Below are 17,449 nucleotides of genomic sequence, written 5' to 3' on the forward strand. Positions count from 1 at the left end.
CTCTTCATCACCATGGGAACAGGAAATCTGTCTCTCACATTATCAACAGTGGCCAAATGCGTGAAAATACTGAATCAGAATGCTAAATAGCAATTAGCAAGCTAGTTCAAATCATGACTTACAGTATATACAGTATTTATAAGCTGCATGTAGAGCCAAATACTTGTGTGGCCCACGTTTTAATAATTGATAAAATATTGTGTATTGATGCATACATGTGGTCCAGTTCCACATTTGTGTTCATTCCTCCCTCAGCTGCCTAATAATCCCTGCATGTATTTTGTCTAAAATCACATGTTCACATATGTAACATGTAACAGTACAGATGATAAGAGGGTCTCAGTTCAGAACAAAATCCATGTATTCATTAATGATGACCACCTATAACCATTTATTTAGTGATACTCTGCTTAACAGACAGATCTGAGCTCATTCCTGTTATTTTAACACTATTAGATATATTGAATAGGTAACATCTTTGCAGATTTCCTTCTTTGTGGAGCATAACTTCAAATTTTATTGTTGTGCTGAGCTGGAGAAAGCCCCCTCCTCCCTTTACTATAAAATGAAGCTGGATCTGACATGCTGAAGTTTGAATAAGACTTGAATACGCCGTAGCTCTGATCCTCTACTGCAGAGCTCAAACAGGGACATACAGATGCTGTTTTCAGCAACACACACACACAAAGACACTGGCTACTTTTATGAATGTCCTGCCATCTGCTGGCTATAATATGTGCATATGTGTAGTTAAAAAACATTTGAGCTGGTCTGAAAGTGACTTTTGTATTGGCAATCTGCCCCAAGCAGGCAATGGGGAAATGCTGTCATGAGTCACTATCTCATTCTTGAAAAGACTGTAAATATGTAACAACAGAATTATTTCATGTTTCACAACTATTGGCTGCAGCCTTAAAGGAATAGATATTACACTTTGACCCTCCCTGTTCAGGTCACATTCAAACAGCGTTCATTATATATCAGGAAAGTGTGTCTCTGGGGTGAGGTTTTTTTTTTTCTTTTTTTAAAAAGATGACAAGGGAATAATCTAATTATGATGTGTACCACGTGGGACAGATCTCTGCTAGTGCACAAGTAGAAACCTATTTTCTGTTGCTTTGTAACAACACAATGAAAAGTCTAAATCTCAGCTAATGGCCCCAAGAGACTGTAATGTTCCTCACAATACTGCACAGTAATTGTGCTTTTTGTGGAGCCTCAGCAGCAGTGGGATTGAAAATGTGAAGTTTGTCCTCAGGGTGGCACTAGAGGAAGGGAGAAGAGGTTGTTCAAATCTCTGTGGAAGCATAATTGTACTATGGAAATTGTATTATTAGTTTATGATAAAGTATGTGCATCAAAATCGAAAAGCTTCATCCTCTGGGGAACATGAATATGCTCAGTAAATATCATAAATCTGCCCGCAACATTTTGATGTATCTTGTGGGTAAATAGAGTTCAGCAAAAATATTAGGGTTCACTTTCAGGGGGTCGTGAATGTCCACGGCGTTTTTTTGTTGAAGTCTGGCCAATAGATACCAAACTATTTTGCTGTGGACTAAATTGTTGGCAGGACAGATAAATGACTGATTATTTTCAGGCGCTTCAGAGTCGGCCAATAAACTTTATCTGCTTTGTCGTAAAATATGAGGGAAAGAATTTACATTATATCACTCTGATCATTTAAATCTTTAAATCATTTTTGTTTGTGGAAATTCTGATTACCTCCACTTTTTTACTATTATTGGGGCATTTTTAATGCCTTCATTAGTCAGCTGACAGCAGAGATAACAGGAAACAAGGGGGGAGAAAGATGACGAATGACATTCAATTAAGTTCCCCAGCAGGACACTAAAAACATTGTAAATGTGGAAGATATCAGCTCGATTTCACTAAGTCAGACTGCTGAAGCTTCATATTGGCTTCAATAATTATACAACAATACATTTCTGCACAGAAGGTGGATTTTCACCCGTATGAGTCAGTATGAACAGGAGGAATGATCACAGCAAGAAAAACCTGTTTCAATGTACATATAGGCAACTGACTGTTGTTTTAAGACAGATTTGGAAAAATTGTGAACCATCTTCTTTTTAAGTAGTGTCATACACTTTTCCCCTCTCTGACACACCCTTTTCTTCTCCTTTTCTTTTCTCACATCACTGCGGATCCAAATGGTTTATTTTTAATTTAGAAACTTCCTCAGTTTCGTCTTCAGTCTGTCTACTTAGCTCCTGCATGGATTTACGTTATTACTGTTGGCTCCCTACAAACATTCTTCTCCAGCTGCCTCTTTTGCCCTCACTTTCAAAGCTGGGATTATCCAGACAAGATTTTTGTCTGATGGAGTCAAACTGCTTCTTGTGCTCCTTTTTAAGTTAAGCTCACAGAGTGCCTGCCAGTTTGTCTCATTACCACAGTTCACTTACAGTGTAAAGACAGCACGTGGCTTTTGGCATTTTTAGTGTTGTTTGTTAAACAGATGTTAAATATGATTGACCTCTGGCTAACTGGATTTTTTTTTTTGTTGGTGATGCAAAACAAAACACAGTAGCACAGTACATACAGTGAGACAAGAGATTACTCTACATTACATGGAAGACATTTTTGTCATTGTACCAAACATGACAAGTTTTTGCTTGTTTCACATATGAGTTGCTGGGTGGTGGGGGTGAAGGTATTTAGTTTCAGTCTCCCCTTCCCTCCCTTTGTTGTAATCACCATATCAGCCTTTGCATAACACCTCCTGCTGCAAAGTGGTGCTTGTCAGACCAGTTTTCCGGCAGTGTTTGTATGCAATCAATCGTTCCGACAAGTTAAAACTCAAGAAACTGGATTTGATCCTGTGAAAGGTGTAACAGATAGTTGTTCTATGGAAAGGACATTATGACACCAATGTAGGATTAATTTTTAACACATTTTACAGGAGTTTAACTTGACATTTTATGTGTTCAATCTCATCACAGCAAGGATAAGACAGCTCAACACAGGTGAGTGTTGTTGTGAAAGTTTTAAGTACTACAAGCTTAGGCTTTGTTTCTTGATGCTCATTCTTAGTTTGCTTCAGTATGGTTTCATCAGATTAACTATGTGTAATTTACTGTGTTTTACTTGATTATTTACCATTACTTAGACACTTTTTCATTAGACATCCTTAATTCCTTTCTTGCCTACCAAATGACACGTGCTGACTTGTTAATAACTCTACATGTAGGGTTTTACACATTTATTTCTATGGCTATTTAAGTTGTTACAAATGTTTTTTCTTAGGTAAACATTAATATGTGTGAAATGTTGCTGCGTCCTGATGAGATCTGTCGTCTTATAGGATCTGATGTGTTAGATTTCTTGCTGTGACACCACTGAAAACCACCAAAATGCTACCATGTACCGGCACGCACAATGGAAATGTCTGGAATGTGAACTGTTGTCACCTTTGCACATACATAGTATGCAGAGAGTTTAAATCTAATCCTTTAAAAGGGTGAAAACTTTGTACAGACCTGCGCTACACTTATAGTCCACTAAAGAAGAACAAATAATCAACCAAAAATAACTTGCCTGACCACATTAGCCAGGAACCCTCAAACAGATAACACCCACACACAAACATGAACACACACAGACTCAGAGTCTCTGTCTAACCGGAGTAACGTTATGATTCATTTTCTCAGAGTGGTGAAATGACACATTCTGGAGTGAAACAATAATAGGAGGTAATAAAATCCAGAAGAGAGTAAAACAAACACAGTCCGGGTGTGGCTCTAACAGTACACAAGCATAAATAGGCGTGTGTGGGAGAACTATACAGACAGGTACGACACCTGGAGACTTCCTTGTCGTGAGTAAGTGTCCTGTCGCTGTCTCAGAGGTATGGTGGGCTTTTTTTTGTTTCCTCTTATCTTTATTTCCCCTCTCTTCTCAAATCTCTAGTGACTTTTCAAATTTAATTCAATTAAGATGTTTAATTCCACCTGATGTTTTCCAGTTGTTCAGGTTCCAGACATTTCATTATTTTCTGTCGGCCCAATCTGGTTTATTTGCTGCCGTCTCTCTACAGTATAGATGTATCTATAAAACCAATTGTATATAATGTTTTGTTTTTCAGTTTTTTGACTTTTGGAGAAAGTCGTGTCTCTTGGGCTCCTTGTAAAGAACATATAGGGAAGAACAGGGTAACATGAGCCACTTTTTTACATTTGATGATTTTACTGAAAAATTTGAATTTGAATATCAAATAATAGTTACTATATATACCTCAGGTTGTTGTGTGCCCATGGAAATTAAAACAAGTTATCTAATTATTGTGGTTTAAGAACAATGAGCCATAAAAAAAAGATAGGGGTAAAATGAGCATGGGGATGGGGTAAATTGAGCACTCTATGGGAAAATAGTGCTACCATTAAATACTGATATAAAAATTACACAAAATCAACAAATTAATTATAAAATCAAAAATAATTTTGAACTTCATTAATGCCATCAATTTAACAAAGGCAAAAACGTGTACTTTTAAGTAAAACCATATGTTTGTGTCCTGTTGTTCAACATGTTACCTCAACACTTTCAGTAAAGATTAAACTGTGATCTTTGTGTTTTAGCTACAGAAAGAATGTGTGTGTAAATGTGCTTTTGTGTAAACAGACAGGTGACAAATTAAAGGAAAAACTGGTCCAGGTCTGAATGCTTGACCCCTACAGTGAGGGGATCTGGTGGCTCTGTTATGCTGTGGGGGGCATTTTGCTGGCATCGTTTAGGTCAACTTGTCCCCTTAGAGGGAAGAGTCACTGCTAATCAGTACAAAGAAGATGTATTGAAGATGGATTGAGTAATGTGAACTATTCTTTCTTAATTTGTGGTCACATGATTATTTTTGTTTATGGTTACCTAGATAAAGTTGGTGGCTCATTTTACCCACTGACTCTGTTTACCCTGTTCTCCCCTACTGTCAATTGAGAACTTGTTGCTTCCAGTAAATTTAATTTTGTGTGCTGTAACATGTTTTTCCTGGCAATCTTCAAACATCAGAATGATTCAGTGGGATTATACTGGCCCATATTGTGCAAATGCTTCCATTAAGGGTCAGTGTGAAGGGACAAAAAGGTCAAGAGCTAAAATATCATCATCCCCCTAGAGAGTACAGCTCTGTCGTTCATTACCTCTCCTGCCACACATGCAGCACTTCTCTTTGTGGTAAAATAATATTATTCCTACAGTGCTTGACAGTAGAATTTAAAGGACACGTGTGAATTCCTTTTGTCCATCAGACAATTGCAAAATGCAAAGCTGTTTTTAGCTTTGGTGGGAAAACCTTTAGAAATCTAGGGTATATAAATCATATAAACTTTCACCACAGCCCAATTTTCAGGAGGATGACTATGAAATGCCATAAATAATGTTTTATATCTTACCACAGAAACAGTGGCTCATCAGTAAACCCAGACTGTCCAGAGGGACTTGGGGCCACAGGCCATCCCACTGTTGATCTGGGAATGAAGTAGTGCAGAGATTTAAAAGATATATTTCAGCAGGCAGGCCTTTCCAAAAATGCACAGTGTCAGAGGTCTGGAGGAAGATCCGTCCCACACAAAGCACTATGACACACATCATTTAAAGTCACGAAACCTCTGCTGTTTGTCATCAATCTGCAGCTCTGAGGCTTCAGCATCTGGGCCATGTTCTCCTCTGCTCTCCCGTACAAAAACCAGCACTACGCTGATCTGAAGAGGGACTGTATCAAGGACAAGAAGCTGTTTGAGGATCCAGAGTTTCCAGCCACCAATGCATCGCTGTATTTTAGTAAACCACCGCCTGGTACTGTGCAGTGGAAACGACCAGGGGTGAGTGGCACTGGTGTTAGTGGTCCCACCGCTAGACTTTTCTCAGAATTTTTCAGACTTACTGTTCGAGATGCCATGTAGTTGTAGATTTTCTTTCTTTCTTTTTTTAATCATGGATGAAGAGTATTACAAAGAGGCTTTCTCTAAACTTATAGCAACAAATATACAACTCACCTTTTCTAATTTCAGAGTGCATATCAAAACTATATGCTAAAATATTAATATAGTGATAGATTACAGGGGTTATAGGGACAGTTAAACTGAAAATGCCACAGACACCAGTTAATTGATAACATAAAAGAAATTATATCTAGAAACTTGCAAAATTTTTAGAAAATTCTCCACAAGGTCAATCATGCATCCATCGCATGAACCTTTCTGTTGTAGGAGATCTCCAGCGAGCCCCATCTGTTTGTGGAGGGAATCAGCTCCCATGACCTGAACCAGGGGCTCGTGGGTAACTGCTGGTTTGTTGCTGCCTGCTCTTGTCTGGCTTTGAAGCCAAACCTCTGGAAGAAGGTGAGTAAATGTAGTCTTTTCACTCTGAATGTGTGAGCCGTGGGGCATAATTTCGGTAACCAAATGTTAAGGCTTCTGGAGGACTGATAAGCACGGTGCACAAGTAGCAAGTAGCACTGTGCACTAAATAAACAATGTGACCAGCTGACACAACAGTTCATATCGAGGCAGCACAGGAATTCAACTGAGAGCGTTTAACTCATGTTCACCTGCAAAACTCAACTTTCTTTGACCCAAAGTAAATATGCAGTACTTTTTTTTATTAGCTATTGTTCCATTGATTATGAATGTAAAATAATTAACATGACATCCAAAAACTTCAAAACAAAGTAAAACCTCAAAAACATTTTATATCAAGGACAGTTTAGAAAGGGAGACATTGTGATGGAGGAGGAACTGGAGAACCTGAGAATGGAGAATGAATTGTGAATTACAAAACATTAATTAAAGTCCTCCTGATTCATAAAGTACTGCAATAAGAACTCGAGAGACACTGCATGTTTGAGGCATGTCCTTTGAAATGAATGATTTCAGTGTTAAATTCCGTCAATACAAAGTGGTTGAAGCTAAAAAAGATATCTCCACGTACGTTGTCAACACGACATGTTTGTAAAAATGTGGAGAAAATGTGTTGCATCATTCCATCTAATATTATAGTTTAGTGAATTCAATATTATCAGCTTTTAATGGTATGCCCATTTGTTCTGATTCTACTTATTGTGTTTTTATACTTTATACTTTTTGTTTTCTTTTTAATATATTGTTTAAAAAGCGAGATTCAGGCTCTTCTACTTTGCTATAAATGCTGTATTATACTAAATACCTTGTTATATGCAGATTAGACATTTAAAAGGTTTTGATTATATGTCTTAACTGTGACCATTTATAGTCATGGAGGTGATGTGACTGCTAACAGCTTTTGTATGATTTTTTTTCATTGCATTGTGTGTATGTGTGTGTTTCCAGGTAATTACTGACTGGAAGGAGCAGGAGTGGGATCCCAAACACCCGGAAAACTATGCTGGAATTTTCCACTTCCAGTTCTGGATTTTTGGGAAGTGGGTGGACGTGGTGGTGGATGACCGGCTTCCTACAATCAATGGAGAACTCATCTACTGTCACTCAAAACACAACAACGAATTTTGGAGCGCTCTGCTGGAGAAGGCCTACGCCAAGTCAGTAAACTTGAAGATTAATTTTTTTTGTATTTTAATATAATTTATATTATTTTAACACATAACATATATAATTAATGATTAACATTATGTTAAAATATACTGTAAATTACAACAAAAACTGCTCATACTATTCCTACTACTAGTACTACTACTTATAGTACCAAAAGTTATGATATATTTGCAATAAATAATATAATAAACCAACTATTTCTGTTTTCTATAAATTGTACAAAGTATGTAACATTTTGAAAATAAGTGTTGTTTCATGTAATATTGTGTATTGTTGCAGAAATTAACAATATATTGGCAATGTGTTGTATCCATGACAAAATACAAACATGTCCTCTCGTGAGCTCTTGTTTAATATATCTACTTCCAACTTGTAACTAAACATGTGATTCCCCTGCAACTCCGCCAAGGCTCTCTGGCTGCTATGAGTCTCTGGAGGGGGGAAACACTGGAGATGCTGTGGTGGATTTCAGTGGAGCTGTGGCAGAGGCCATCAACTTGGAGGCAGAAGCTTTCTATAAGGACCAGAAAAGACAAGACCAGCTCTTTGAGGATCTACTAAAGGTCTACGACCGTGACGGAATCATAAGCAGCTCAATTAAGGTCTGTTCTGTGTCTGAATGTTTGCTTTTTTGTCTCTACATACTTCAGAGAAACTGGCCGTAGTGTTTATTTATTGATTTATGTCATCAGGCAGCGCCTCATGAAATTGAGCTCAAAATGGAAAACGGGCTTGTGAAAGGCCATGCATACTCAGTGACTGCAGTGAAGAAGGTGCGCTTGGGTCACGGTCTGCTGGCCTACTTCAAGAATGAAACCATCCCCCTGATTCGCATGAGGAATCCCTGGGGCAAGACTGAGTGGAAAGGAGCCTGGAGTGACAGGTGAGGAGGATATTTATTTCACTCATTTCTCCTTAGTGAAGTGGTACTCTGCCCAAATATTTTTATAGCCCTCCTTTTGATTTAAAATGTGGCTGTAAAAAGTTTGTAGTTTACTTCATTATGGAGAACAAAGGCTGCATTCAATTTGGATTCAGTGGAATCCAGCAATGACTAGTTTTTATGAAGACATTAAAGTAGGAAAAAATACCTAAAGCAACATCTCAGACCATTCCTGCAGCATAATCCACTTCCATCCACTCTCCATCTGTATGCTTAGTATGTTCCAAACAGTCATAACTCACAAAAACATGGATGTGACCAATGCAGGAACCTGTTAAACCATACTTTAGCTAAATTAGTAGTATTTGGAACATATGCAGCACATGGATGGACAGTAGAAGAAGATTTGAGATGTTTTGATATTTTTTCATGTCATGACATCTTATCACTAGTGGAATAACTTGTATTTGCTGTGAAACCTTTCTTTGTGAAGAAGCAAAACACAAACTTTCCTATAGTTACATTTCAAGGCCACAGCAGCTGAATGTTTAATACTCCACTTCACCTCTGCAACAGTTAATCTGTAACTAGAATTCATAATCACTTTACCCATTTTTGCTCGCTGCTCGTCAGCTCCGAGGAGTGGTCGAAGGTTGGTGACACAGAAAGGGGCAACCTTGGCATCACAGTGGAGGATGATGGAGAGTTCTGGTGAGTAATCAGTTAATGCAGCTACTCCAATCCTTCAGTGGAGTTTATGTTCTCCTTCAGAGTGTAATGATGCATTTTTGGTTTACATCCACAGGATGTCATTCACAGACTGGTGCAAGTTCTTTACAGATGCAGATGTTTGCCGTATCATCAATACTTCCCTGATAAGCATCCATAAGACATGGAATGAGGTTTTGCACTTTGGGAGCTGGACCAAACATGCGGAGCCACTGTTAAACCGCTGCGGTGGCTGTGCTAACCACAGGCAGACGTTCCTGCAGAACCCTCAGGTACTGACCATAAGCGGTGCGGACTCTCTCTTCACACCAACTGTGTTCATGCACATGTAAAAATGTAAATTCACTCCTTTTCAACTTCTTTTTCAGTACTTGTTTGATGTCACAAAGGAGGTCGATGAGGTCCTGATCTCCTTGCAGCAGAGAGACATGAAGATCCACAGGAGATTTGGTCAAGGAGAAAATTTAACTATTGGCTTCAGTGTCTTCAAGGTAACATTCAGTTGAACCCTTGCACCATACTGTATTGATGTAATGAAGAATAAAACGATTAATTTATTATTGTGTGTTGCATGACAGACAACAAAAGATTTATATTCCAGGGAGACATAACAGTAGAAGATTTAAATGTTTGTAAAAGGTCAGGTTGAATCTGACGAGAGAAGAGTTTACTAAAGAGGAAATGGTGTTCGTCTGGGACGTGAATGCTGGTCAAAGGTTAGTTTATTTTATGGGAAAACAGGGTCATTTCATCACATTCTGGCTTTCATTTTGGTCAAAGAATTTGGCTTCATTTGACTTCTCTGCTCATTTGTTTAGCAAACAGTGAACAGTTGTCGAGTGTTTTCAATGACAAGCAGACATTACTTGATAGATTTATCAGAACCAAAACAGACCATTTGAACGAGAGTCTAAATTATACATGATTAAACATGGAGAATGTACATACTTTAGCTGATTGTTTCAAGCTGAAATACAAAACTTGGTGACTATTTTTACAGGAACTCTCAGTAAGGTGCACGTTATTCAGCGGCATGTGTTCCTCTGTAGTTATGTAGGAATAAATGGAAAGATTTCAGATTTATAATCATTTTTGCACAAATATATTTAACAAGCATGCATTATGGGCAATATTGGTGGTTGCTGTGAATTGAAAAAGACATTTACTGAGTTACAACACTGTATGTATGAGAAACTATAACCTCACAAAAAATCTGATATATAGAGCTGTATGATAGAGGCATAAAGCTGTAACATTTATGAAAACATCGTACCAACTGAGGAATGTGTTTCACAAGAGGTTTTAACTGATTATAGAATTACAAAGTCAGTGCAGTCCTCTTTTGAAGCAGCTGTAAAACATGCCAAACTAGATTTTATCTTACATGCTGGGATTAGGTTGTCACATTCAAATGAGGCGTTGCAACCACATGCTGCAAAACTGACATCACATTTCCCATAATGTGATTTACTCAGTCAGAGATCTGGCTAAGTTCACATGCACACACACACACATACACATATCAGATCATGGTCACTTTTGGGGACATTACATTGACTTTCATTAATTTCCTGGAGACATAACCTAACCTTAACCAACACCACTACTTGCTCTAACCTTAACCACTGACCCAAAAATCAGCTTTTTCCCAATTTAGAACATGGCTTTTGTCCCCACTTGGACAAGCCATCCTTAATTGGTCCTAAGTCTGAAATTTGTCCCCAAAAGTAGCCTATGACAGACCACACACACACATACACACACACACACACACACACACACACACACACACACACACACACACACACACACTCATTATTCACTCTTATCATGCTGACAGAAGTGCTGCCAAAGCGGCAGGTTCTGGACAGCAACAAATGCTGTTGCCACAAGGAGCACGTGGTTTAAAAAAAGCTGCTGTGTGCACATGGCCTGTTGAACTGCTACAGTATGAGCCTGTAACATTAACCTGCATTTAACCCTTGTCATCTATAGTCATCAGGCAAGTAATGTTTCCTCCTCTTTCATTTGATGGCTTGCAGACACCATGATTGTCTGTTTTTTATGTCACCAGCCACTATATTTTACTTTTTTCCTGTTTGAGAAGTGTGTCTGCAGTAAAATGACTTTTAGCCATAAATTGCCAATTATGAGCTTTTCAATCAAAATACAAAGAATTAATTATATGTGTCGTATTTGTGGAGCTTGAGGATTATGATTGTTCTGTTAACCTATAACTGGTTAATAACTGAAGCTGGAAGCAGTATAACCCTGGAGAATGTCCAACAGGAGGTTTTTTCACTTAACTGACACACCACTTATCTTACCAGTGAAATAATATTATTCTGTACTTACGATAACACTGCACCACTGTAATGAAATACACACTTACTATATATAACATTTTAGTTTTATTCCCGATTCTGCCACCAGGAGGCAGAAGTATCATGTGTTAAGTAGCAAATTGTGAATTATTTATCCTCTAAATACTGTTTTAATTACCATTTGCATCTGTGCTGTATTACACAAGTGAAAATTGTGCTTTCTTGCACCAGTTACACCAGTGAATAGACTTGCCTTGGAAAAGTTAAACATAAATTTGAGGAGTGCTTATTCAAGGCATCAGTTGGCTTATAAAGGTCAAAAAAGTAACCTTTGAGTTATATCATGAGCAGTAGTAACATACACAAAACTAAACTCTACACTTGATGTGTAAAGTCAGTGATTCAGTCATTGTGCTCTAATAAATGACACTCAAATGTTTTTTTTCTTTTCCAGGTGGAGCTGAACAGGAAGTATCGGATGCATGATATCCTGACCCAGAAGTGTGTGGTGACGTCCACCTACATCAACGCCCGCACAGTGTTTGTGAGATCCATGCTGTCGCAGGGCCGCTACATCATCATCCCCACCACCTTCAAGCCTGAGGCACTGGGGGATTACATGATCCGAGTTTTCACTGATGTGGACTCGGGCTGCAGGTACAACTGTGATGGAGGTGTGATGTCACCCCAGTGAGTTGAGGCAGTATATAAGTCAAGTCAAGTCAAGTCAATTTGATTTGACAGCCCAATATCACAAATTATGAATTTGCCTCAGGGGGGCTTTATAGTCTGTACAGCAATACATCATCCTCTGTCCTTAGACCCTCAATTCAAGAGGATCTAAGGACAACTCACTACTCCCCCAAACTCCCCAAAAAACCCCTTTAACAGGGAAAAAAAATGAAGAAATCTCAGGAAGAGCAACAGAGGAGGGATCCTTTTCCCAGGACGGACAGATGTGCAATAGATGTTGTATGTACAGAATATAACGCAAATTGGAGAGGACAGCATTGAACAGGACAGCAAAATTATAATGGATTTATAATACAATATGTATAACAGCAACATGGCTTTGTTTTCATTTTGGCAGATGGAGATGAAATGTTGTATATCTTATAATTATCAGGTCTAAAGAGACACTTTCAAGAGAAGTGGGAACACAGCTAGACTGTTCTTTTTAGAGACTGACAGATGGATGATATCCAAGAAAAGCACACAAATTAGTGTTTTGGAGAATGAAGACTAATATAAAATTTCACTTACTCATGGTCTGTTCATATTAAATCATTTATAAAGTAACAACCCTCTGCTTTTCCTGGCAAAACATTGTGTTTTGCTAGATTTTGTTTTGTCTCTGACATTCTTGTTGGCAGACCTAAACAAATCATGTCTGCTCATATTCAGGTCATTCAAGCTGGCTAGTCAAACCAGACTGATGTGTCTGTGAAGTCTAGAAATTACATAATTTCCTCAGTCTTCTATTCTGCTGATCTAGATCTAGACCTATAGGTACCCTGAATGTAGACTTTCTAGATCTAGATCACCTACAGTATGAGCTCCTTTAACTCTCCTTTACTCTCACAGGGAGTTGACAGAGGATAAGCCAAAGGTGAAGTGCTGGAGTTCACTCCTTGGATATCCGCAAGCTGTGACTCATATCTACGTCCATGGAGCTGAAGGCCTGCAGAACCAGGACAGTACAGGAGGTCAGAGGACTAGACTTTACCCAAAACCTACTAATCACTGTGAAAAGTCTTTATTCCACCAGTTTTCTGAGACGGATCTTTACTTTTTCTCATGCAGGCGCAGACCCCTATGTCATCATATCCTGCGAGGGCCGGTCAGTACAATCCACCGTCAAGAAAGACACATTGCAACCAGAGTTTGCAACCAGCGGTGTTTTCTACAGGAGGAAGCCCAGAAAGCCAATAACTGTGGAGGTAAGATGGCATCTCTTTGTTCCTGATGACTGTAGTTCATCTCAGTGAATGGAAAACCTTTCAGACTCAGAGAAACAGTCTTGTTTTAAGCTCAAAGATCATTGAATTTATCTGGAAAATAAAAAAAATCATAACATTCAGAAATATACTGTATTACTATCATTAAAAGTAACCAGTTAAGCTGCCCCTTATATGGTTGCTATTGAACCAAATTATACACTGCAAAGTAAATAAACCACTCCTTCAGTAAAACTAGTGTTATAATCTAAATGGTAGTAGTTTAAATTATCTGGCAATTCATTCAGAAAAATCACAAAATTAAATATAGACTAATAATACAACATATTCTGTTGAAAAATGAGGAACTGTTCGTTCACAGTTTCTTTTACAGTCTGATTTCTTATACAGTTTTTAAATCTTTTTCATTTAAAAGAAAAAATCCAGTCACTATAACTTGAAAAAATGAACAGACTGATTCCATGAAGTGGAAAAGTTCAGATATATATATAACTTGTCAACCTGTAAAAGCCCTACAAATATACTGTGGTCATTTTGTAATATGTGACAGTAACATTCCTACATGTCTCACTTTTCAAACATGTCCTTGCTGATCTCAGGTGTGGAACAGTAACCCAGTGAAGGATGAGTTCATGGGCCAAGTAGTGTTGTCCGGGTCGGTGAAGGACATCGCTGAACCTCAGAAGCTTCAGCTGAGGAAACAAGGTCGACAGATGGCTGACGAGATGCCCGGTAGCATCAGTCTGAGGATCGTCACTTCCAGTCAGCTGACCAACATTTGACCTCGTCAGTGTCCTGAGAGAGAGCTGAATCGTTTTCAGCACTGAACTATGTGGTCTTGTGAAAGTACTCGACACGTACCATCATCAAAGCACCAAACCAGTAGTGGCTCCAGCTGTTTTCTACCATTGTACTGTCCATATTTGTATGCAATTACACTGAGTATGTTGACGACTCATTTGCAAAGTTGAGAGATGAACAGGGCACTATATTGGACAGACTGAATGTCAGTTCTTGTTAGTTATTTTTTATTCAAATGTTTCATATTTCAAATGATCTTTATTACTTTTTAAATCATTTTTTTGTAATTTAAACAGTATTTTTGTAGTGACGTTTTACAAGCTGCTTGTAAAGATATTCCTTTTTTTTTGCTGTTACACTATATATACTGTGAGTGTTATGGCAGTAATTTGTCATTCAAGTCTTACTATACATTCTTTATAACTATGGCCTATATATGCAGAAAACCGTACTTTATGAATGACACATAATTCATGTATTGTGTATACACCTCCTCCTTTCCTTTCCTCAACTGGTTCACACCGTCATTTTTTATTCTCACGATCATCAAGTAAAATGCAAAACCCTGAAAGGCAAAAAGAATTAAAAGAAATTCAACCCAAGAATCACGGTAGCACTACAAGCATTGCCACAACTCTGGTTTTCTTCCTCTTTTTATTTCAGTCCAGTTCCCAAACTGCAATATTTTGTTTTTTTTTACACTCAAGACACAGCCATGCACAATTCAAAGTTCAAAAGGTCTATTGCTTCAACCACAATTAAAAATAGTTTATCCAAAACCTCATTTCCCCGTCACTCATTTGTCCTTTTTCAAAGATGGGGAAAGGCCTGCTGAGGTATGCCAGATGGATCAGCAGTTTTACAAAGCTAGACAATAATAAGAGTAATAATAATAATAATGATAATAATTTAAAAAGTAACATTTTTTGTCTTTGTTCCATTCTCTTGATACACATTAATAGAGGAATTTTCACACCACGTGTACAGGTTTACACATTCAGAAGATAGGAATGTACAGGAGCAACCACAGAAAAGGAGCACGTCAGCGGTGTCTCTTGTCCCGAAATTCACCTTTGTGCTCATAGTTCAGACCTGTACATGGGGGCAGAGGCCCAAATGTCCGAGGGCCGGTGAATTTTTGCACGAAGCTTCCTGACAGGCCACCTACACCTACCGCACACATACATACATACATGTACTAACACTCAGCAGTGGTACTCAGGACAGACTGTGTGGGCCCGCACACAGAGTGCTGCATTCATCGGCTCTCTGTCCAGATGAAGGAGTGTCCGATAAAGCCCAAACAGGAGAGTTGGATCCAGGAGTGCAGAGACAGCGGTGTGTGTTTGTTTTTCTCTTTTTCAATTTCCAGGGTGCAAAACATTTATTGATACATACCATAGAGCAACCTGAATATTGTCATTTTAAGTTACATAATTCTGAAAAAAGGAGGGGGTTTCCCATCATATTTACATACATACATACATATCCTAACAATCTTAACCTATTTGAAGATGAGATACAGTGTATAGTGTGTTTTACATGCATGAAATCTGTTGCATCCTCCTGTCTAACATCACTCCTTCATCTTCTGTACATCCGCTGTACAATGGAGGTACAATATGACTAAGCAGCTACCCTGCACCTCAAAGTCAAGGTAGACAACATGAGTGAGGCATCTTCTAGCGCAGACTGAGGTAGCCCCCTAACAAACACAAACATACACACTCTCCCACGCACACACACGCATACACACACACACACACAGGGATGCTACGTGGGAAATGCCTGACGAAGCTACCAAATATCGACACAAAGTAGTTTATAGATAACTTCTGTACAGGAATGAGTTTAAACGCTAACCAGGTATGGAAGGAATGTTAGCGAACAATGTGAACCTCTACTACAGTTTCTGTTTTCAGTGCTCATTAGGACAAGGTACAATCATATAAAATGGCACTCGCTACGTTGTTCAGGGATTAGTTAGTGGATAACACTCCCTCTGTAATCTGCCACACGTTCCCAAAACTCCCTATGAAACATACAGATCATATGAAAAAAAATTCACATAAGACACAATTAAAAGACAAAAGGACACTGAAGCATGAATGAGCAGCATCTTAAATACAGAAAAGGAGAAGAGGGGGAGGGGGCAGGAGGAGGACAGTTGGTGGTAGAGCCTCATTTGACATGAATGTTGTTGTATATTCAATATTTCTACCTGGAAAGGAAGGGCAGGATTTGTTGGTATTGAATCCAAAAATGTGTAGTCACAGTCATGTAATGTATTCTGCTGCAATATGAGATAAGGCCAAAATATTTACTTGTCCCCATACTTCTGAAAAAGTAGAGGAATATTTTATTGTATTGTATCTTTGCATGTTGCGGGCATCTTGATATTTCCTGCTTAAGGTTTAAGGACACATGGATGCTTGGGGCATTGGACTTCCAACTCTCTGTAGGTAAATAATTACATGACCTTCTGTTTGCTGGTGTCAAAGCTCATTGACACAAGCTCATTTGAAAATCTGAAATGTTTAGATTCAGGATTACATGCAGTCAACCTTGTTCCAGCAGCCTAAAAATGACCCTAAAAAGCGAAACATACAGTGCCAGTCAAAAGTTTGGACACTTTCTCATTCAAGTGAATCCAAACCTTTGACTGGCATTGTATATACCGTATATTTAATTGAAAACATTTACATTCCTATGGAATTATCAATAAAAAAAGTTAAGTATCTGATTTAATTGGTTTCTTTCCTTATATTTCATACTTCTTTGTCAGATGTAATAAAAAAGGGGCTTGACATTAATAATAGAGAGTTGTTGAATTTTTCACAAAATTCTGTTACAATAAAAAAGAAAGAAAATCCAAACATATGTATGGATAATGCAATTTGAGATGCTTGTACACAATGATTGGCATAGTTTATGTGTACATGCATTTTAAAATGATTGGACTAATTTGCAAATAAATGCTTGCATTGGTAATGGAACTGACTGTGTATGTGCACTATTTTCATCTAATAATTTCTCTCACATGTAAAATGGAGTGTTTAGTACCAAATGTTGATATAAAATGTTAATATGAGATTTAAATGCGTAACACATTGTCTACATACCGCAAAAATGACAAAAAGCATTTATAATATATATATTTTAAATTAAATATTTGCAGGTTTGATCTGCAATTGAAACAAATTCTAG

The 17,449-nt window shown here is 38.1% G+C and overlaps 1 protein-coding gene across 1 annotated transcript; it reads left to right on the top strand.

Moving 5' to 3' along the window:
• The first annotated feature begins 2,720 nt into the window (after window positions 1–2,720).
• Window positions 2,721–15,661, top strand: LOC122995045 (calpain-5-like). The gene is made up of 13 exons (XM_044369985.1): window positions 2,721–2,990; window positions 5,652–5,840; window positions 6,228–6,359; window positions 7,326–7,534; window positions 7,957–8,149; window positions 8,240–8,430; window positions 9,064–9,141; window positions 9,236–9,431; window positions 9,528–9,650; window positions 11,938–12,140; window positions 13,068–13,189; window positions 13,287–13,423; window positions 14,041–15,661. The coding sequence occupies exons 2-13, from the start codon at window positions 5,676–5,678 to the stop codon at window positions 14,221–14,223; spliced, it is 1,932 nt and encodes a 643-aa protein (XP_044225920.1). The 5' UTR covers window positions 2,721–2,990; window positions 5,652–5,675; the 3' UTR covers window positions 14,224–15,661.
• The last annotated feature ends 1,788 nt before the right edge of the window (window positions 15,662–17,449 follow it).

The sequence above is a fragment of the Thunnus albacares genome, chromosome 13 (genome assembly GCF_914725855.1).
Source record: "Thunnus albacares chromosome 13, fThuAlb1.1, whole genome shotgun sequence".
Classification (NCBI taxonomy): Eukaryota; Metazoa; Chordata; class Actinopteri; order Scombriformes; family Scombridae; genus Thunnus; species Thunnus albacares.